At 39.0% G+C, this 22,485-nt stretch overlaps 1 protein-coding gene across 1 annotated transcript in view; it reads left to right on the top strand.

Annotated features, from left to right (window-relative positions):
- Positions 1-22,485, top strand: part of col7a1l (collagen type VII alpha 1-like) — a 59,766-nt gene that overhangs the window by 6,405 nt on the left and 30,876 nt on the right. The window contains 40 exon segments of the mRNA XM_040152850.1: positions 950-1,123; positions 1,388-1,551; positions 2,690-2,819; positions 2,947-3,063; positions 3,424-3,579; positions 4,143-4,259; positions 4,402-4,548; positions 4,698-4,817; positions 5,605-5,763; positions 6,622-6,735; positions 6,913-7,062; positions 7,535-7,672; positions 8,199-8,306; positions 8,309-8,344; positions 9,126-9,245; positions 9,998-10,144; positions 11,050-11,334; positions 11,491-11,630; positions 12,142-12,265; positions 13,312-13,455; positions 13,621-13,808; positions 14,095-14,175; positions 14,409-14,426; positions 14,523-14,549; positions 14,715-14,780; positions 17,608-17,688; positions 17,798-17,824; positions 18,144-18,188; positions 18,319-18,393; positions 18,492-18,587; positions 18,881-18,907; positions 19,152-19,205; positions 19,407-19,478; positions 19,592-19,651; positions 19,894-19,929; positions 20,047-20,091; positions 20,283-20,318; positions 20,614-20,658; positions 21,279-21,350; positions 21,435-21,467. Of these exon segments, the coding sequence (XP_040008784.1) occupies positions 950-1,123; positions 1,388-1,551; positions 2,690-2,819; positions 2,947-3,063; positions 3,424-3,579; positions 4,143-4,259; positions 4,402-4,548; positions 4,698-4,817; positions 5,605-5,763; positions 6,622-6,735; positions 6,913-7,062; positions 7,535-7,672; positions 8,199-8,306; positions 8,309-8,344; positions 9,126-9,245; positions 9,998-10,144; positions 11,050-11,334; positions 11,491-11,630; positions 12,142-12,265; positions 13,312-13,455; positions 13,621-13,808; positions 14,095-14,175; positions 14,409-14,426; positions 14,523-14,549; positions 14,715-14,780; positions 17,608-17,688; positions 17,798-17,824; positions 18,144-18,188; positions 18,319-18,393; positions 18,492-18,587; positions 18,881-18,907; positions 19,152-19,205; positions 19,407-19,478; positions 19,592-19,651; positions 19,894-19,929; positions 20,047-20,091; positions 20,283-20,318; positions 20,614-20,658; positions 21,279-21,350; positions 21,435-21,467 (3,974 nt within the window).

Below are 22,485 nucleotides of genomic sequence, written 5' to 3'. Positions count from 1 at the left end.
CAGCGTTTTACCCACAAGTTTACTCATCTTACCCTCTTTCTCCTGCCCACATGCATCGACACACAAGCCCACAATTTACCTCCCCTCAGCTGGGAGCAGTACAATAATTACTACTCATTAGCCGATGGTGTGCTAATAGCAGCCATTTTTCATGAGGAGATTCAGTGCCCCCCCCCAATCTGCACGTCTGACACAGAGGCCTGCTCCTCTCCTACATCCCTCACGCAGAGGAGCTCCACAGACAGTTTGTGTACTGGTGTGAAACCAATGCTTGTAGAGCCCGTGTAGCATGGATAAAACATACAATGTGCACGGATATGTGGGCCCATATTAATGTTCCGTACATCCTGTCTTGTCCAGATGCTCAGGCCAAATAACTGCAACTGTCAATTCATTCTCCCAGAAGGCTTGCAACACGGTCATCTGCTTCTGTTAAAATTTGATCTTTGTTACATTACTACAGTACAACTTTTTCCAGCCCAGACTGGGTCTTTATCAGGTGTTTGTCACGGCCGACCTCCACAAGCTGGGTCCAGACAAACACACATAATACCGTAACTTGAGATATGTGCCAGGAGAATTCGATTAAGCCAGAGACTTTCTACAATATGCATGTGCACGGGTATCTACATCTTTTCATAACTGAAAGTAAATCACTCAAAATACGACAGCTCCCCCTAGTGATGTCTGTGGGGAAGTATGTGGAGAAAATGCAGGGACGAGATGTCAAACATGGGAATGACGCCACATAATTCTTCTTTGTAATTGTATGTTTGTGAGCAGAGTTGTGCTGTAGATTATTCATTTATATAACTTGTTTCTGAAAGGCTGTTTTTATCTGCCTCGGCGAATATCAGTGGACTAAGCACGTAAAAACTACTGTTGCTGTGTCTGCCTTGTCCCACACTTTTCCCCCTTGTCTCCCGTGTCCCCTCACACCTGTGACCAGGTGTTAGGGGAGCTGATGAATCCGAGCTGAGGAGGATTGTGTCAGAGCCACACGAGGAGCACTTGTTGATGGCCACTGACTACTCTCTTCTGGAAACCGTCCTTCCCAGACTGTCCCGCAGAGTGTGTTTTGCAGCTTCTGAACCCCCACGTCCTGTGAAAACTTCCCAGCCCCGTGAGTTAAAACAAACACATTATGAAAGCAAACTTCTCCATTACAAAAAGAGATTTCCCTGCCCTCATACTGACAGCCGTTTGCATTTTTATACTGATGAATTGTATTTCACTCCAAAGTATGAAAAGTATTATAAAAATGAATAATAGTTTTCTATTATTTCTCGCTACACTGGAGCTTTCTCACTAAGATGGATTTATCTCTCAAATTATACGTCCAGACCAACTTGCATTTTTCGTTTCGCCTCCGCATTTCCACTTCCAGTTGAAGAGCGTGTAGTGGGCCCCAGAGACCTGCAGGTCAGTGAGTTGGCCCACAGCTCCCTCAGGCTGACGTGGAGCCAGGCAACAGGTGACGTCACTGGATATCGCCTCCTGGTCACCCCTCTGACCTCCAAGGGACAAGTCCTCCCCCCACAGCAGAGACAGGTGAGGTGACTGTAATATGCATGATGAAAGTTGTGTTGCTGTTGACCTGGACTGTACCGGAGCATGGATGATGTTATCCTTTTGGGGTTGTCGTTAGCTTACTTATTGATAGCGGGTCAGAGCATAGATATGACTTTCACTGCTGACGAATCATCTCAAAACTCAGAGACTTTCTTATAAAACAAAACAGAATCTGTCAGATCCTGTAAAATAAAACTTACTTTGTAACATGAAGTGTGGATTCTAAGATTATTTCTGAAAAAATCTTCAAGCAAGATGGGGAAAAACAAACAGTGTGCTGACGGGGTAACAAATAAAAATATTGACTGATATTGAATTTGAGGCGCCAATGGAAAACTTGACACATCTATGAATCCTTTTATAATAGGGACATTTTTCCTTCCATTTGAAAAAGATTGATTTCCTGCTACAAAACATTCACAACGTCCTTCAATTCTTCAGGGAGGTCAGGATCATCCTCAGGTGTGCTTTTGTCCTTAGGGATCCCAACAACACGAGCTTCTAGTTCTGTCATCTCTGCCAAGAACTCCTAACCGCAGGTCACATCTGTATCCCATACATGTACTGAACTGTAAATTCAGTGAGTCATCGCTTGCCGCAGCCCGAGTCACTGTGCAATTACCCTGTATCAATGAGTTGATAGTGGTCCACTTCTCATTCAGTAGCCGTGCATTTGTGTTTGTGCTTGTGTATGTGTGTTTTCATGGCTCTACCGCAGTTGTACACTTGACAGAAACAGAGAATTATGTTACAGAAGCACAAGACGAATATTTTAGACTCTGCGTTACGTTATAATGCCACCTAATTTAAATGTAATGGAGAAGAGGGTAGAAATGTAAACAAAGCAGAAGGGTGCTGGTGGTGTACTGAGGCAGACACTTATATGGGAAGCGAAGATATAAATATATTTTTGTTTAGACAAGATTTATTCAAGTACTTTCAGAAGTGTATTTTTTGTGTCATTGCACTGTCTCTGGGTGTTTTTCCATCCCTCTCTTGATTAATCACCTTACACTGCACTTCATTCTCTCCGCTTCGATCTCACACAAGCACGCGCGCCCGCGCGCAAACGCACACTAAGCTCATCTTTTTCCGCTGTCTTCTGCCTATGTAACAGATTGATCTGAAGGCAGATGTGAGCACAGCACTGGTGGCAGAGCTGAGTCCTAAAACAGACTATTCCTTCACTGTCTATGCCATCTACCCCAACCTCATAGGAGACTCTGTGACAGTCACCATTCAGACAAGTAGGTGTCAGACATCGTCGCAAGCGCATGCACCCGTTAGGAAATACAAAAGCCACTATATGCATGTGCATGCACGTCTATTTTTAAATTTGCTGTACCTCCTGAGGAACAAGTCTCTCTCTTTTAGCTCCTTTGCCCCAGGTGTCAAACTTCCGTGTTATTGAGGAGGGGTTGTTCTCTCTGCGGCTGGGCTGGACGCCTCCTTTAGGGAAGCTCAGTGGATTCAAGATCTTCATCCCAAGATGTATGCTACCATTAACCATTATTATTTGACCCAAAAGCCAAAGCCAAATTTTACTGCAGACCAATATGTAAATATCAAGTATTTTGGAGTATTTATCATCTTACTAAATACCTTAGAGATACCTCTTCATTGAAAATTGCAATGCAATTGTTTGTAAAGATGTATAATTTAAATCTGACGTATGGATTAATTTAACCATGTTGAACTCTGATGTATTTGTTGAACGAGAGCCATTACAAGTTCAGAGTTGTTTTTAATCTACGTGATCCTGCATGGGGCAGTCGGCACCACAGTAACGAGTTATTTGAAAGGTATATTTCTTGGGTATTGATTTGTTTTGTATTTATGATTGTTCCGCAGCCAACCGACCAGGATTTACTTACGAGCAACTGCTCCCTGCAGACACCTCTTCTCATGTGATTGACAGCCTGGAGGAGGATAACAAGTACACTATCAGTATTTATGCTGTTTACCCCCAGGGACCAAGCAAACCAGTTTCAACAGTGGGCAAGACATGTAGGTTTATTGACTTTGGTCAAAATGCCATTAATATATTAATTTACATGAACAGGACAGCCCAAAGCCCAAACTTGTTCATACCCAAGTCCATTCATTAACCATACGTAACACTTTTACATATTTATCACTCTTAACAACTACGGTGAAAGAGCCCGGATTGCTGTAACCAGTCGACAAATCAAAGTCATGTAATAGAGTAAGAGACCAGATATAACACAAGAGAACAAAAGCCAAGGTGTAGTACCATAATATATCCACAGTAGGGTGATGTTGTTCTTGATAAAAATACCAGTAAGAATTAGGTCTATTACACACAGTAAAACTCAAATTTATCTCTATTTCATGCTACACTGGACAAATATCTCTGGAGGCTGTGTTTTTATTTAGATTAGAATGTTTTTACATATCATTACATTACTCACATTACTTTAAATAACTCATAAAAAATCAGATCAAATGACCCTACTTTCTCTTGTTAGTATGCATTTGTGGCTCACTAAATAAACAAAAATGAAGTGTTACGTTTGTGTGTGTTTGTGTGGATGGGATGCGTGTAACAGTAAAGCTAGTGCCCGTTCAGCAGTTCCTGGTCCAGAATGCCACCACAGACACTGTCCAGGCGAGGTGGGCTTCGGTTAAGGGCGCTACAGGTTACCGTCTGACGTGGGCATCCCCAGGTACTGTGGTTGCACGACCTTTTTTTGTGAAATACGGCTAAATGTTTGATAGTAATCCTATAGTATACCACGGTACCGTCAGACAAAAAGTTTCTGCTAATTTATGGCATTCGGTCTGACAGTGCCTTGTTATGTCTTTTAGATGGTCACATAGAGAACATAAACCTCGGGGACACCTTTAACTTCTACATGATCCAGGGCCTCCACCCAGGCTCTGAGTACACCATTACCATCAACCCCATCTTTGGCGATATCGAGGGGCCTGTCACCATCACCAGAGTCCAGACATGTAACTAGAATGCTTGCAAGAATGCACAAAAATAGAGGCAAGAGTGGAGCCTGTATTAAAAACATAGGGAAAAAACAGATTTGAAAATGCCCGAACCCCCCCTTCTCTCTTTCTCTCCGTCTCTCTCTCGCTCTTTGTCCCTCTGTCAGTGGAGAGCAGTGCAGTCCAGACTCTGAAGGTGTCTGGAGTGACCACCAGTGCTGCTGTCGTCTCGTGGAACAGTGTCCCAGGAGCCACAGGATACAGACTGGCCTGGGGACCCACCCCAGGTGATTCCACATATTTCAGATTTGCTTTTTCATATAGTGATAAGATCCGGTCCTTCTAGTGATACATCTCATGATTCATGTACATTCATGTATGTATTAATCTCTGTATATTCCTAAGATATTGCATAAAGGCCCATGATGCTTTTCGACAGCAAGCATAGAGTAAAGGCGAGGCGAGGCAAGTTTATTTGTATAGCACGTTTCTTACACAAGGGCAATTCAAAGTGCTTTACATAATGTATTAACATAAAAACAGAAAGGAAAAAGAGAAAAGAACAGCATGAAAACATCGAAATGCAAATGAAAGGAAACCTTCTAAAGTAAATTTAACAACAGAGACATAAATACAGGACGACAAGATGGTTCATGATGCATATTTAAGATTCAGTCAAAGACAGGACAAGCAGAACATACACTTTGAACCTGGAGTTAAAGGTGGTCAAAGTCGGAGCAATTCTGTAATTCCTGGACATGAATCCTCTGATTCTTGCCATGTTTTTATAATGGAAGAATAGGGGCTATGTTGATTTGCTGTTAAGTTCAATATTACAGCAAGATTTCCGACTCGGTTCTTGCGTTGCATAGACAGAGAGACGAGATGAGCGTTGACTCTCAATCCTTCCTTCTTTTGCCCCAAGGACAGTTGTCTCAGTTTTGTCTGAATTTTGCCAGTGAAAACTCAGGCACAAATCATTTATTTTTTCAATTGCCTTGCAGAGAGAGTCTATAGGACTGTTGTCTATAGGACCCCCCCCATTACTGCTATTAATGTTAATAGTGTTTTCAGAATTTGTTGGTCGGGACCGTCCCAGGCAGCTGGCTCTGAATAGCAGCACCACAGAGCACCAGCTGAAGAATGTGGCCCATGACACGGAGTATGTCCTGACTCTCTACGTGCTGTTCGGATCCATGGTGGGGCCTGGCATCACCGCTACCTTCAGAACTTGTGAGTACCAGTGTTCAGTATATCTCCTACCCACCAGAGGTATCGGTGAGTTTCAGTTTCAGATCAGATTGAAATTCCACAATTGGCAAAATATGCTGTGTTTTCTTGTTCTTTCTTGCATAGAGCAATGTCATTCATCCAGCAAGTATGATGCCAAGTCAAGACATAATATGATGTAACGGTGAAGTTGTAGTGTTTCACACTTCTGTGGTGTGTTTGTTTTGACTGAAAAGTCATCTGCCCATTTTAACCACCATCCCTGTTGTTGTCACTTGTAGTACGTGTCAGCGAGCCTGAGTCAGCAGGGCTGCAAGTTGAAGACTTCACAACAAAAGTTTGAAGTTTTTTGAAATTTTGACTCGGCCTGTTTTTCCCTCACTTCCGTGGCACAAAACTCTAAGAGTAGAAAATACTGCACCCTTTCCATTCATAAAATTTCAATTGAATTAAGATCATTTGTATTAAAAGTCCCAGGAGGTCAGTTCAAAAATGGGTTAGGAGGAAAAGATATTTAAGACCTTAACCACAGCCACAGACAACACAATAAACACTAATTATGCTGAGTTATACTGTGCAGCTAACAGGACAAGATGTAATTGTATGAGTGTAAATCAAAACTCTGCTCAAAGGAAGGGGCTAGGTTAGAAAGGAAGAAAATAATCATTCTTCCAAAGTAAACATGTAGATTAAGTATTTACACGTTTTGTAAAATGTGTGTGGGTATGTGTATCTCTAGTCATGCCAATCAGATTTTCATCCGCTATCAATCTCGCTATGGCATAGAGTAGTTGATGTAATAAACGATGTATTCACAAAACCAACTACAGGCTGTTGCTATTTCTTCCTTCCCCTTCTCAGCTCCTTTGGGCTATGTGTCCAACTTCAAGGTGACATCCTACACCAGTACCTCCATAGATGTGGAGTGGAGTCCCATTGTAGGAGCCACTGAGTACAAGCTCTCTTGGAACACAGGTAATGTATTTCAGCTTGTTTTTCTTCTGCTCCAGCCTTGTGCAAGGCCTGTATGTTTTAATTGGTCTACAATTGCACAACATCTCAGCCCCTTTAAAACCGTTTCATCACTGTTTGCATACTGTATGAAATATTAATTATGTGTATGTATGTGTCTGTGCACCTGCATGCCTGCAGATGATAGCAGCCCCCTGTCCCGTTACCTGGACCACAGTGTTCTCTTCCACCGTATCGAAGACCTCAACCCACAGTCCACCTACACAATCGCCATCCGTGCAGTATACGGCAACTCCGAGGGACCAGAAATCTCCTTATCTCAGCTCACAGGTACAGAACAGAAGTGAGGTCTCACAGTTTACTTTAATTTACCGTGATTCATCTTTAGATTTAAATAGTTCTCCGCAGCTGTGCACGCATTGCAATTGAATGGGTAGGGACAGTGAGGCTCTTCATCCCATGCAACGACACCCTTGTGGTGTCTTTGTTTGACTGACAAGTCGTGTATTTTGGTCTTCCCATTTTAACCACAGTTCCTGTCGCTGTCACTTGTAGTATGTGTCACAGACTCTAAGCCAGCAGTGCTGCTATCATTTTATCACTATCACTGTCAAAGTTAGTGTGTTTGTGCCAAGTTTATTACACTGACAAATGGTAGGGTGTGTGAATAAAGCCACACCAGCTTATCCGGCTCAGGGATTTTGAATAGGCTCTTTTTGATTTGAACTGACATATCATAGGGTTTAAAATTAAACCAGGGTGAAAATTATATCAACTGAAAGGTCATATGGTGTTTTTTCAGCTGCTGTCTCAGACCCAGAGCCAATCCAGGCTGTGAGGGGGGTGAAGGTTGTGGACATTGGAGTCAACTCCTTCACCCTGTCCTGGAGGAAAACACCAGGGGCGTCTGGGTACAAAATATCCTGGATCCCCTTCCTGGGTAAGGGACCACTTACTGTATACAGTTAATCATGTGTGCTCACACCCCGATACTCACATACTTGCATGCATGTATGTAAACACATGCATGTACTGTGTACTTATTTTTTGACTAATGAACAGGTAAAGAAAAGTTTACTGCAAAATGTACTGTTCCCACACTTGGTTTTGATTGGTTGCATTAAAAGCTAAAACCTACTAAAACCATTTAAACCATTTAAATGTTACCAAAATGTTCCTAAGTAGTGACTTGATTAAGCTCCACTTCAACAAATACATCTCTGGCCAATAACATAATATATATTTTTCCGACTAAACATATTAAACATTCCGTGGCTATTTGCATCATTATTCACTACAGCAACTTGTTTTGCATAATGGGAACGTACCCTTAGCTCTTAAAAAAATTACGGTTTAGACTCTTGTGGCTCATTGTGTGAGAGTTTCAACCGTAAACGTGGGCACAACAGCGTTCTTTCACACTCTCATTATCGCTACATGCTGGATTTTATTATTCCCCGCTCCAGGGGGTGATGAGAAGTCCCACGTGTTATCCGCCGCCTCCACCACCTTCACCATCCACAACCTGCAGGAGAGCTCACCGTATAAGATCCAGGTGTCCTCTGTGGTGGCCGGCAGGAGGGAAGCCCGGTTCTGGTCACTGCGCGCACCTGTGAGTCCTGCCTGCCCCAAACAGTGAGGAGCAGTATGAGACATGTTCTCAGTCAGAGGTCTCAGGGAAATATTCATAGAGTTAAATGTTACATAAACTAGTATTTACAAATGTGTCCATACTACTTTAAATCTTACTGATAACTCTTCTTTTGAAGTAATGAGCGTTTGCCACCTCAAACATATCATTTGTTAAAGTTCACCATCCTGTAAACAACTGTTTACATATATAGTCAACACTGAGCCCAATTTCAATCACTCTGCTATAAGCCGTCCACGGTGTTCACTCTGCTGAAGTAACCTTGAGCAGGCAGATCCAGAGCTTCTGTAAAGGGAAGGAAGTCAAAAGAAAACTTTACAGTTTAGTTTTAGAATTCAGTATGAACACTTTTCTCCAATGATATCTTCACTTTTATCTCTTCTCCATCAGATTTCATTATCTTCCCCATGTTTCTGTTGAGAAGATAATGATTGATATCAGGGGCCGTACTGACCTCATTAATTGGATTGGGCAGCAGTCAAATGCAAAGGACCCACATTAGGAACATTTTTCTCCTCGGTATCATTATGGAACGGTGCATCCATAGTGTCCATGTTTGTCTTAAACTATTGATTAATAATAGTATAGGACAGTATATTCAGCAAAAGTAATAATCTTGATTTTTTTTCTATGTTCTTCAACACAGTGTGACTGAGTAATTCCATCAATTATGGCCCCTTGACTTGTTTTTTTGTTAGTTTGTTTCATTATTCACGTGTTTTTTAATGTGTGTGTCTTCCAGTGGATCTTCCAAAAGTGAACGGCTTCGCTGCTCTGAACACTACAGGCAGCAGCACTGTTCTAAACTGGACACGAGTGGCAGGCGTCTCTGGCTACCTTCTCTCCTGGAGGCACATCTCAGGTCAGAGGTTTCACCCCTAATTCAGCATGACATTCATGCAATTTTCAGTCAAATAGTTAACCCAAAGAGTTCATTTCCCATACTGTGTAAATTTTCTTGCGTTGTGTATTGAACCCTGTCATGAGCGCTGTTTTGTTTAAAGTGGCCTTGGTTTTATAAATCAGTATTTATATGAATAAATTCCAAGTGCATTATAACTGTAATGGGCCCCCCAGTGGAAGTAGCATGACACATTTTATTGCAATGTCTATAGAGTATCAACATAAGCATGTCTGTTGAAAAGGGAAAGTTTAAGAAAAACATTCACAAAACTAATATTCATGTTTGATGACACATGCAGGGTTTTTACAAGCTCACATTTCCTTTACTGGGTAATATCTGTAATTTCAGTAAAAATGGCTGAGTGTTAGATAGATAAAATAACTTGTTGCAGTGGTTATTATGTGTCCGCTCTAAGATACAGCACACAGAAAGCCCAAACCATGTTAATACATGACATTTCTTCATAAACGTCCGGACATATCATAATTATTTGATCCATTCACAGTGAGCCATAACTCAACACAGTATGGTCTTTTATGTGATCATTTTTATCACGCATCATGGTGTGAAGGCGCCTTGTTTTCTCTGCTGATTTGAAAATCACTGCTTCCATTTGATGCTTTAGACTAAAGTGTATTGTAATAGTGAGGCATGTTTTCCTGTTTAATATTTCTCTACAACAATAAGTTCTTCTTTGTGTTTCTTTTCAGTGTTGGAGACCAAAACAGAGACCCTCGGTCCTGGTTTCTCCTCCTATAAGATCAGTGATCTCCTGTATGGCAGAACGTATATTTTCACTATTAGACCTTTGTATGGAGAAGTGGAGGGGCCTATAAGCACTGTGTATCAAAGAATATGTAAGACATTACTTTAATTCTTTGATTAGATCTCTGAAATATCTATGAATCTCAGTTCATGAGCTACAATGTACTTACTGATGGTACAGGATATACATATAATTAAAATATATTTACTGCCAGATGTGAAGCTGTTTCACGGCTGATTAACAAGTTGACAAAACTAACATTAGCTTGGTAATATATAAACCCTTTTAGCCAGTAAATAACAGGTGATGTTAATATTAAATATGGTCAGGATATGTTACCTGGCACTAACTCAAAATGCCATTTATTAATGATGAAAACTGGAAAACCTTTAAATTACATTTCACCAAAATAGGACAATTTACCATAAATTACCAAATGTTATGCTGATAACATTACGCTAAATTACTAATAACAGTGGCAGCTAGTTTAGCGTAATCTGAAATTTTTCTCTCATTCAGACTGCATGAAAATGCCTATATTTCTCTGTGTATGCATATATAAAAGGATTGGAAGTTAAGTTCAATACATCCCTGAGCCCTTATACTCTTATTATTAGCTTTACTAGATTACACATTCCTTTCCAACTTTTAATGGTGCAACCTTATTTAGTAAATCACTCATTCGAAACTACCTGGTAGTTGCCAAGAAGTAAGGGAAGACCTTACACGCAAACTTAGTTATGTAGGCTACGAAAAGCTGGTGCAACCCAATAAGGTTCACCAAGCTTCCAAGTTTTAAACCCCCAGGGTGAAGTGCCGCAGAACTTTTCTATCCTGTGCAATTCAGTGTGGATTTACTACTTTGAATCCTTTTTTTTTTTTCTCTTGTCATATATCGTATTTATTGCTACATCAATGACTCTGTTTCCCTTCAGAGACCTTTAGAACTGTATTTAGGTTTTCTAATCAGTTATGTTATGGCTCTGTGCATCTCAGTGGGACCGGGTCCTCCGGTGGTAAACGTCCAGTCTGTGCCAGCCACAGTGGCCCCCCATTCCCCTCATATCACGACTGCCTCACAGACTGCCTCCATCCCCAATGCTACCATCGCTCACGCAACCACCAGGACCACCCGGCACCCCATTGCCGTGCAACCAATTAAAGCCATAACACACAAGAAGCCTCCAGGTCAGCCAAGTGTCACTGAAGCCAAAGCAGCAGCCGTCACCTCCCTTCGATTAACTACATCCAGTGCAGAGACAACGGCTCCACCACGACCAGGTATTTCAGCTGGCTTTTGATTTATAAGATATTATTTTATAATCTACAGTGATTTATACGATCAAGCAGAGCTTTGCCTTATTATGCCAATTAAGTGGTGAATATGTGTGTTTAAGGTTTGTATTAAATCTTTCATGTGTTTTTGTGTTTTGACAGTGTGTGGTAAGACCAAAGCAGACATAGTATTCTTAGTGGATGAGTCCTCCAGCATTGGCGCTAATAACTTTATCAAGATGAAAGACTTCATGTTCCGGGTGGCCACTTACTTCCCTGTCATTGGTCCTCAGGGCACACAGGTTAGTCTCTTAGTAAAAACCCTCTTTGTATTCTCTCATACCAGCTTAATATTGTGGTGAAGATATTGCTTGAGGTATATACTTAGGTTTCTTTAGTTCGTTTAGAGTGGCAGGACAATTACAAATTGGAACGGATTACATTGATTTTAAAAGATAATAGATGCCTGCAAGGTAGCAAACTGCCACAGTGAGTCTACTGGGCAGACTAGTTCCATTAGCAGGAACGTAATGTGCATTTCTTTCACCAAAGGGGCATAGTTTCACTCAAACACTGGCAGAAAGGAAAAACAAAGCACAATGCGACACAGCTTGGACGAGGCTAAATAATAAGTGGCAGCTTAGTAATTAGCAAAATGCATTTCATCGTGTACAGCAGGTTTAAGAAGGATGTATTTGAAAAAAAAAAAAAAATTACAGCTTTAAGTTTCATCACATTCAACTTTAAATCACTGGAATAGCCGTGATGATGATTTTATGATGATGTGTCTTTTTTCCATCCCTTTTCTCTCAGATAGCTGTGGTTCATTACAGTGATGAGCCTCGAATTGAATTCCGTCTGAGTGACTTCAAAGACAGAAACTCTGTGCTAAGGGCGCTCCGAGCGCTACGTTATGGAGGGGGCAACACCAAAACAGGTTAGTGACGCTCACAAAAAAGGGGACACTGCTTTGCTTCTGCTTCCCCAGCTGTCATCAGATGGCAGATAATTCCTATAATCGTAATTAGGTCCTACTATTGATGTCACAGCCCGTAACAACTGTCATACTGGCGGGCAGAAAAATACACTCACACACACACACACACACACACACACACACACACACACACACACACACACACACACACATATATATATATATATATATATATATATATATATATATAATATATATATATATATATATATATATATAATATATATATATATATATATATATTTTTTTTTTTTCTCATGATGTTCTGTAGATGCTTCAATAGTGGCTGCTGACGCAGCTAGTTTGGAGGAGAAAATGTCTCCTCTGCAGGACATGTGTAAAAAAAACTGCACAAATAGAAGTACCAAGTTAAATGTAATCACTTAATTTCAATATAGATCATAGAAATGTATGGATATCAGCAATTAACAGGATAAACTTCAGAGGAAAGGACCACATTTAGTTGAACTTGTTTAAAATTGGGAGCCCACACAGGACTTTGCTGTAAAAAAAAAAAAAAAAAAATCCCATTTAGTGACACAAAAAATAATATTTTGCTGTTTAAACAAGTCAATATAGTCTGCCAATGTATAACAGAATAAAACTTTTGTTTTGTATAGGGCTGCAATTACCCACATTATCAGTTAGACTGCTGATTACTTTCTTGATAAATTGATTGATTGCTTATATATAAAATGTAAAAAAAAAATGTGGAAATTTGAAATCATAATTTCCAAAATCCAGAGACCAGAGTGATGTCTTCAAATGTCTTGTTACCAACAGTCCAAAACCCACAAATACTCAGTTTACAATGATACAAAACAGAGGAAAGCAGCAAGTCCCCACGTTAGAGAAGCTGCATCCAGAGCATGTTTGGTATTTTTGAAGGAAAAATTACTGAAACAAATAACCTGTTATTAAAATAGTTGATAGCCTAACTGAATAATCAAACAATTGTTAAAGTTCTTATATTTGTATGTCCCCAGCAAAAGGCATCAGCTATGTTCTGCAGGAACTGTTCCAGGAGTCTCTGGGGATGAGGCAGGAAGTGGCCCATGTTCTGGTTCTGATTACAGATGGCAGGGCCCAAGATAATGTGTTGCCACCCTCCAGAATTGCACGTGCTCTAGGTCAGTCAAAGTTATGTAAAGCCTCATTTTAGTTTTGCTAATGATGACTTTTACTGTACCTAACATTTTTCTGAGTGGATATAGCAGAGCGATATCGTACATCGTTTATCGTTTACCATTCATGTTCGGTCTGGATGATCATGTTCCGACTCTCTCTCTCTATAGGCGTCAGCGTCCTGGCAGTTGGAGTTTCTAATGCGGACACAGATGAGTTGAATAAAATAGCAGCTCCCACCAGCTACAAGAATATCTTCTACTCACCGACCTTCGACGACTTTCCTTCCATAGAGAGAGAGTTTATCAATAGCATCTGTAGTGAGGAACTCCGCTCCGAGTTCAAACAACATGATGAGGTAATACAAATCAAAGCAAAACTATTGTCTGTCTCATTATTTCCTTTCTTTCCTATTTCATTGAGATATTATGGTTCAATCAGACATGTTAAGAAGACATTTGTAACAAGAACCTTATATTCTTGCAAGCAATATAAAACAACCCCAGCAGGTTTTAGGTGATTGAACTGTAATCAGATTGTGTCATGTAAAGTCAATGCACCTACACTAGCAGTGCTACTGTAGTCTGTATTACATTAGTTGACCCGTCCATAGTACATGCCTTTTTCCTCATTCCCATTTTCAGCTTGCTCAGTTGGACACGCCGACTGAAGACCCAGAGGAGCTTCTTAAGCCGCAGGGTCCGTGTTCCTCCCAGTGTGTGAAGGTTTGTACTTCAGAAATAAAATCCCGGACATAAATATTGTTGTTGCTTTTTGTTTTTAATCAGACAGTCAAAAGCAGCACAATGTGTCTTTTCTTTATTTGCATCCTTGTTTAAACTTCACTGATGGATGCTGACGTTTATCTGAACCTCTGACATATCCGGTGGTTTGATTAATGACTTCCCCTTCTCACATATAATCAGCTATTAATCATATTAATCGTTTGTTTTCCCAGGGCCAGAAAGGGGAAAAGGTGAGTTAATTGAAACACGTTAAAGATTAAACGTATTTATAAATTCCTTTTAAAAACAGTACCGTTTATTTTGTACAATCTTACTCTTTCTTTCAGGGGGATGGTTTTGGTCTTGGAGGTCTGGTATGTGGTTTTTTTTTTTTTATGAAGTTTTCTTTTCTACAGTATGGCATCTATTAAGTCATAAGCTAATGGTTTGTTAGAGGAACCTTTCCATACTGTCCCCGCATTGTTAAATTGATTTAAATAACTTTTTAGAATAACCAATGGTTTGCTTTGTATATTTAGAGATTTAGGCAAAGCCATGGAGAGTACAATCCTTTCACTTCTACCAAAGGAGAGAAAGGAGAGAGGGTAAGAACACGTGCACACAAACACACACACATTATGTTCTACACAACATCATTATCAGCATTGCCATCAGCATTAATAATCACCATTTGTTGAGATTGCTTTACCTGTCTGCTGTCTGTTTAACTGTAATACATTGTCATTGATTTATGTTGACATGGAGCTTAAATATGCAGCATATGAGCAAAAATATGAAAGAGCTTTTTATACTTTCTATGGTCCACGTCCAATGTAAAAAAAAATTACATTACTTTTACAACTTAATTTCTCAAGTTTCTGATGTTTGTAGTGGGAACCTGAATAACTAGTGTTAGTGAATAAAAAACTAATTTAAAAGAGAGACCTGGCCAGGTAAGTGGCATAAAGTTATGATCATTTAAAAAACACTACAGTTTCTCACACAAAAAATTAACCAAAAGTAAACAAGATGGAGAGACAGTAAGTCAGTTTCTTAAAATCAGTCAAGCGATTCCCTTCACTCCACATAGAACTATAGTTTAAAGCAGGTAAAATTAAGTCCTGCTATGTTTTAAAGCTTGCGCAAGTCACCTGAGGTTACTTTTAAATGTCTTCTTAAAAGTCCCTCCATTCATTCAATCCAAGGGATGGACCAAGGGTGCTTATTTGTTCATTTCTGTTTTCTTTTTTTTTATTGTACATTCAAATAACGTTTCACCCCATTAAAAGCAAGGTGGCATCTATTTAAACTACATTTTGATATTTATCTTCTGTCAAACATATCAAAACAGAAGAAATAAACAATAACCATTGGGATCACCATTACAAAAACCCTGGTAAATATGCAGTTATGCTAGACTTACTGACAGAACAGCTGCCCGTTGTCATATAATATCATAAAATGAAGGCAATTCATAAATTTAATAAAGCTAAGGCTATAGCATCGGCATCATGCTGAAACACAGATCTGTACTCCACGTTGGGTATTGAGAGATTCACAGGTAAACGGATGTATGGAGGTCTACAAACTATGCTGGGAGTGGAAAATTTGACGCATCAGCTTGTCACTGAATTTGATAAGGAGAGCGGAGGTGCATAGTTGGCTGTCCAGTTTTCAGACTTACAGATGGAAGAACTACTGACAGGAAAATGTATTACTGGTGAGAGAAGAGGTGACCTACTCCCTGTTTACTGTTATTCATCCCTCGAATCAGTTACAGAAAATGTTACCGCAAAATTTCTGTCTTTGTAGGTCCAGCATATCAAATTACTCCTGTAATTACTGTTTTTATTTTTTTTATCAGTTTTCTTTTCTACAGTATGGCATCTATTAAGTCATAAGCTAATGGTTTGTTAGAGGAACCTTTCCATACATTCCCCACTGTCCCCGCATTGTTAAATTGATTTAAATAACTTTTGAGAATAACCAATGGTTTGCTTTGTATATTTAGAGATTTAGGCAAAGCCATGGAGAGTACAATCCTTTCACTTCTACCAAAGGAGAGAAAGGAGAGAGGGTAAGAACACGTGCACACAAACACACACACATTATGTTCTACACAACATCATTATCAGCATTGCCATCAGCATTAATCATCACCATTTGTTGAGATTGCTTTACCTGTTTGCTGTCTGTTTAACTGTAATACATTGTCATTGATTTATGTTGACATGGAGCTTAAATATGCAGCATATGAGCATAAATATGAAAGAGCTTTTTATACTTTCTATGGTCCACGTCCAATGTAAAAAAATTACATTTAATTTTACAACTTAATTTCTCAAGTTTCTGATGTTTGTAGTGGGAACCTGAATAACTAGTGTTAGTGAATAAAAAACTAATTTAAAAGAGAGACCTGGCCAGGTAAGTGGCATAAAGTTATGATCATTTAAAAAACACTACAGTTTGTCACACAAAAAATTAAGTAAACAAGATGGAGAGACAGTAAGTCAGTTTCTCAAAATCAGTCAAGCGATTCCCTTCACTCCACATAGAACTATAGTTTAAAGCAGGTAAATTTAAGTCCTGCTATGTTTTAAAGCTTGCGCAAGTCACCTGAGGTTACTTTTAAATGTCTTCTTAAAAGTCCCTCCATTCATTCAATCCAAGGGATGGACCAAGGGTGCTTATTTGTTCATTTCTGTTTTCTTTTTTTTTTATTGTACATTCAAATAACGTTTCACCCCATTAAAAGCAAGGTGGCATCTATTTAAACTACATTTTGATATTTATCTTCTGTCAAACATATCAAAACAGAAGAAATAAACAATAACCATTGGGATCACCATTACAAAAACCCTGGTAAACATGCAGTTATGCTAGACTTACTGACAGAACAGCTGCCCGTTGTCATATAATATCATAAAATGAAGGCAATTCATAAATGTAATAAAGCTAAGGCTCTAGCATCAGCATCATGCTGAAACACAAATCTCCACTCCACGTTGGGTATTGAGAGATTCACAGGTAAACGGATGTATGGAGGTCTACAAACTATGCTGGGAGTGGAAAATTTGACGCATCAGCTTGTCACTGAATTTGATAAGGAGAGCGGAGGTGCATAGTTGGCTGTCCAGTTTTCAGACTTACAGATGGAAGAACTACTGACAGGAAAATGTATTACTGGTGAGAGAAGAGGTGACCTACTCCCTGTTTACTGTTATTCATCCCTCGAATCAGTTACAGAAAATGTTACCGCAAAATTTCTGTCTTTGTAGGTCCAGCATATCAAATTACTCCTGTAATTACTGTTTTTATTTTTGCTGTATCCACTTTCATAACCCTGCTGTGACTGTGTGGCTCAGTGTGGCTTTGCCGTGTATGGCTATTATTTTATTTTCCAGGTCAGACCATAATGCTTTAATTTGACAGGGACCTCCGGGAACAGATGGTGTTCCTGGGTTGCCTGGGCGACCTGGGAGAACTGGACCCCCCGGTTCTGCCGGCCAGCGGGTAACTAAATTCGGAAAAAGCAAAACGTCACGCTGATCTGGTTAAAGTGTATTTCATTTATATTTGATTCTGAGAATGACATCGTTTTGTTTTTTTTGTTTTTTTTCAGGGCTCTCAAGGCATCCCAGGTGACATGGTAAGATAAATATGACAAATACATTTATAAAAACACAGATCATATTACTCTAATGTCATGTCTTTGAATGTGGCTAAGTACCTTTGTTGCTAAGAACCAGTTTCCATTTTTCCTTTGCCTTTCTTTTGTGGACCATGAAAATACATATGCAAAGAATAGATATATAAATGTCAGAATTCACTTAAATTTGAGGAGGAGGACACTTGAAAAAGACAGCCGAAACTTTTAGTGAACTGATCTATCAGAATTCTGAATTGTTCTGAGTATTGTTCATATGCATTTGTTTAATAATCACATTTCACATCTCTTTACATGGCAGGGTCCTCCTGGACTCCCGGGTCCAAAGGGACAAAGAGGAGAGAGAGTAAGTGTAATCTAACCTGAGCATTTAATGTACCTGTAGACTGATTTCTGTTCATGGCAAAGTTGCAAAGAACAGACACATGTTCTCTTCTGTGTATCCCCGTAAAACGTTTCTTTACGTTTTAACACAGGGAGAGCCTGGATATGTTATACCCGGCATGGACGCAAATTTCGTCCCGGGGCGAAAAGGAGAGCCAGGATCTTCAGTGAGTGCTTAAAAAAAAAAAAAAAAAAAAAAAAACATCAGGAGATTTTCAGCTCTGAACATTTCGAGAAATTAAACATTATTAACTGCACGTTACAGGGTCCCCAGGGACCTCCTGGTGTACCAGGGGTCAATGGTGCTCCAGGCCTGCCTGGCCAGTCAGGACCTCCAGGGTTACCAGGAATATCTGTCAAGGTAACAGTCAAACTAACCAGAAAAGCAACACAATGTCCAAGCTGTGAACACTGCAAACAGTAAAGTGAAATTTCAACATTTATAATATGTAGCGAGTAATTATTAAGGAAATACACACATTTGAGCCTTACCCGCATATCATTTTTTAATTTGTGTCATGGCATCATATTAGATCATATAATGTCAAGCCAACTTACAGTATTCAGTATGATTTGTCAAAAAATGCTTAAAGATGTTTTGATAGAACCAATCATAGTCCGACGGAGTTGTTTTTTAATGTTTGTACTTTGTAGGGAGATCCTGGAGAGCCAGGAGCAAAAGTAAGTATGAAGGCCTCTTTTTTTAAAATCAGTTTATTAGTTTTAAGGAATTAATTGCCTGTATTGACTATAATCTATACAGTGAGGGGACCTGAGATGTCACACTTTAATTTCACTTTAATAAGTTTTTTCTTCTTGCTTTTCAGCCCTATTTTTCTGTATAAAACTACAGAATCAGTTACTTAATTATATGATAAGCACTGTTTCATTTCATAACTGATAATGCTTTCATTATTTTTGAAAGGGTTTACGTGGGAAGCAGGGCATGAAAGGAGACAAAGGAGAGCCAGGAAAAGATGTAAGTGCCTGGTTGATAAAACTATCTCTTGCGACGAAGCACACTGCAAAACAAAAAAAAAAATTATTCAGAGTTGGTGTCTGAAAAAATCATTTGAATATTTTTAGGTGTTTTTCTCTCATCTTTATGTCTTTCTTGCTGTCTCTCATACACAAACCATGACATACACACACACACACACACATATGCAAACCACTGTAGGGTATCGCAGGTTTGCCTGGTCCCATTGGCATAGATGGGGTGCCAGGAGTACCAGGCCAAAAAGGACAAAAGGTAAAAGTGTTGCTAATCAAGAAATGCGAACTTTTGCACTTGACATGTCTACTGAAAATACTTGAACAAGAAAAAGAGTGCGTATTTGGCCTAATAAATGCATTTTGTCGCAGGGTGAAGAAGGAATTGGCATACAAGGTATTCATGGTCCTCCTGGAGAGCCAGGAGAGAAGGTACGTCACTATGAACTTTAAATGGAAAAATCAATCAGAAATACAGACGATTATCATTTTATTTAGAGTAAAAAAACCAAAGTTCAGTTTTGCTTCCACAAGGAACTAAGCACTGCACTTTACCAATAGAATAACAAGATAATTGTGTTATATGGCAGATTTGTGAAATTGAACATGATTGTTATGGATGCATTCGTGTCAAATACCAATTGTTTCGCCATTTGAACCATTTTGTTTTGCAGGGAAATATTGGCTTAACAGGACCAGTCGGCCCAAAGGTACCAAAAATTGATTTCAGCATAAAGTAGTCTGTTTACTGAATGTGAGAAGTTTTATTTAAATCAAAAAAAAAAACTTTTAGTAGAATAATAATGTTATGCAATTCATCTTTTAAGGGTGATCGCGGAGAACAAGGCATCCAAGGAATCATCGGACCTCGGGTGTGCACTTTATCATTATCTCCAGTTCAATAGCTAGCAACGAATTCCCTCGTATTATACCCTCAAATGAATATGAATTAATTCCATTTTAGCATAATGAGACGAAATGAAACCTATTTAACTGGGCGTTAATATTGTGTAAGAGTCAGTGATGAAAGGATTCGGAGCCAGTGATTTATTTGTCCCCGCAGGGAAAGAAGGGATTCAAAGGGGAGCAAGGGGACAAGGTGAGTTCATCCAACGCACATGTACACTCTTCCATCATTAGGTCTGAAAAGATTTTCCTCATAAATAATAATATTTGAAGTATAAATAATATATAATTCATAATAATTATTATAATAATAATAATAATTAATAAAAGTGAAAGAATCATTCTGATTCAGCCACGACTCAGGCTAATAGATGTTTAAATGACACTGGCGTCACACTGGAATAATAATGTGTGTATATGAATGTGTTCATGCACACTGTATGTGTGTTAAATTAGGAAATACTTTTTTTTTTTTTTTTCCTTTTTAGGGAGAACGAGGAGAGATGGGACCAATAGGACCACAAGGAACCACAGTGAGTGAGGATAACATCTTATAGAATGTGGCCTAAGTTGGCAATACATATATTTACAAGTTTTAGCCACCTGGGACGAGCTCTGAAAACTGTCTAGAAAAGCCAGTGATACACTTTTGAATATCTGTTTGTTAATGTCTCCAAACAGACATTTAGATTGATAAATGAACAAATGAGAAAGCTGTTTTGTTTTGGGTTCTCAAGATTAGGTTCTATCAAAGATGGTTGTGATTACATACGATCGTGAGCCAAATTGTCAACCATCAGTGGGTATCTTTTGCAAATGGGCCATTTTTTCCTGCTTCGCTGATTTTTAATTTCAGACAGCTCCTGGAGGAGATTATCACAAAAAAAATGCATTAGGAGAACTATCTTCCTGTCTTTTGTACTACAGTTTTAATTATTTCAATTCACAAAGTATAGCTTTGACGATAACAGCAAATAAAGTGCTGGTGTACAGGAGATAGCACAGTGTGACGGCTGATGTATTAGGGTTTTTTAGAAGTTACGATACCTTACAGGCCATAAGAGGCCATAATAGATCATCTCTGTCAATCATAACAGAAATTGTAATACACAAATTCGAATTAAATTTTTTAGATTTACCTTGAATTTTCCAGGGACTCACAGGGCCGATTGGGTTAAAAGGAGACGAGGGTCCGAGAGGGGCCCCTGGAGATCCTGCCAAGGGTGTAAGAAAACTGTTTCATTCTTAAACTCCATAAACAGGAACATTTGGTACTCAGCATTGAGTCTTCTTTTTCCTATCACAACAGATACTTGGTCCAACTGGAAAAAAGGGTGCCAGGGTAAGTAACCAAAGCTTTTTTTTTATTTTTTATTTTTATTTTTCCAGGAAAAAGTTTTTGTGTGGAAGTGTGCACCACTGTAGTTCATTTTATATATTTATGAACACTCTGAGCTATAACACATCCACATTCTTGAGTGTAATTTTGTTTTGCTAACAATTTTCAGCTGCAAATTAAAGGGAAAAGAAAAGGCAAAGGTCAAAGCACCTGAAAACTTGGTTTCAGATCTTAGTTATTTATCTATAATATATTTGGGGGAAAAAATAACTTAAGTTATTATTTATTTGGACTTTAACCCTCAAACTTCAAAAATAACCACCAAACTCTCATCACATTTTGATTCAAATGTTCTTAAAATATATTTGTTGCATGAAAATATGGGACATCATGTTCAAACCCACCCCTATTCCCATCTACCTCAAGCTAGTGAGAAAAGCACACATAATATCAAAAAGACAGAAATCAATCATGTGAAATAATCAAACCTTTCCAACTTTTGCAGGAAATGTTGTGTTCATGTAGGTCCCGATCACTAGTACGAAGCTGACTGAGAAAATAGGTTTTCAGGGCATTTAAACAAAAGGAACCTAATATTATGAGTCCTATCACTCTTGCTACAAAATGAAAAAAGTGTAAGCTCTCCATACTTAGTGACCTAGATTAGCTATTTTAATGTAATTGAACCCCCAAAATTGAAAAGGGCCTGTATCTACAGTATCTGCTGAGCATCTAATGATGATTAGTGCCGATTACAAACTTTTAAAACTGAACTAAAATCCAAGCCTTACAATGGAAACACCAGTTGACAAAACGATCTCCCCTGACGGTCAGTTTAATAGCTGTCTTTTAGCTTTCAATCATATCACATGATCTTCATCAGCAGATGGCGTTTGCCCAAAGTTGATTTATTCAGAAAATGATTTCATTTGGCCACGAACAATTACATTTTTGTACTCGGTGTGCACAAAATTTTGCCCCTGATACTTTAGGTCTCTTTACAACCTGAGCAGTTAAAATG

The sequence above is a fragment of the Xiphias gladius genome, chromosome 2 (assembly GCF_016859285.1).
Source record: "Xiphias gladius isolate SHS-SW01 ecotype Sanya breed wild chromosome 2, ASM1685928v1, whole genome shotgun sequence".
NCBI lineage: Eukaryota > Metazoa > Chordata > Actinopteri > Istiophoriformes > Xiphiidae > Xiphias > Xiphias gladius.
Note: the sequence above shows the minus strand (reverse complement) of the source record. Positions and strands in the feature narration are given on the sequence as shown.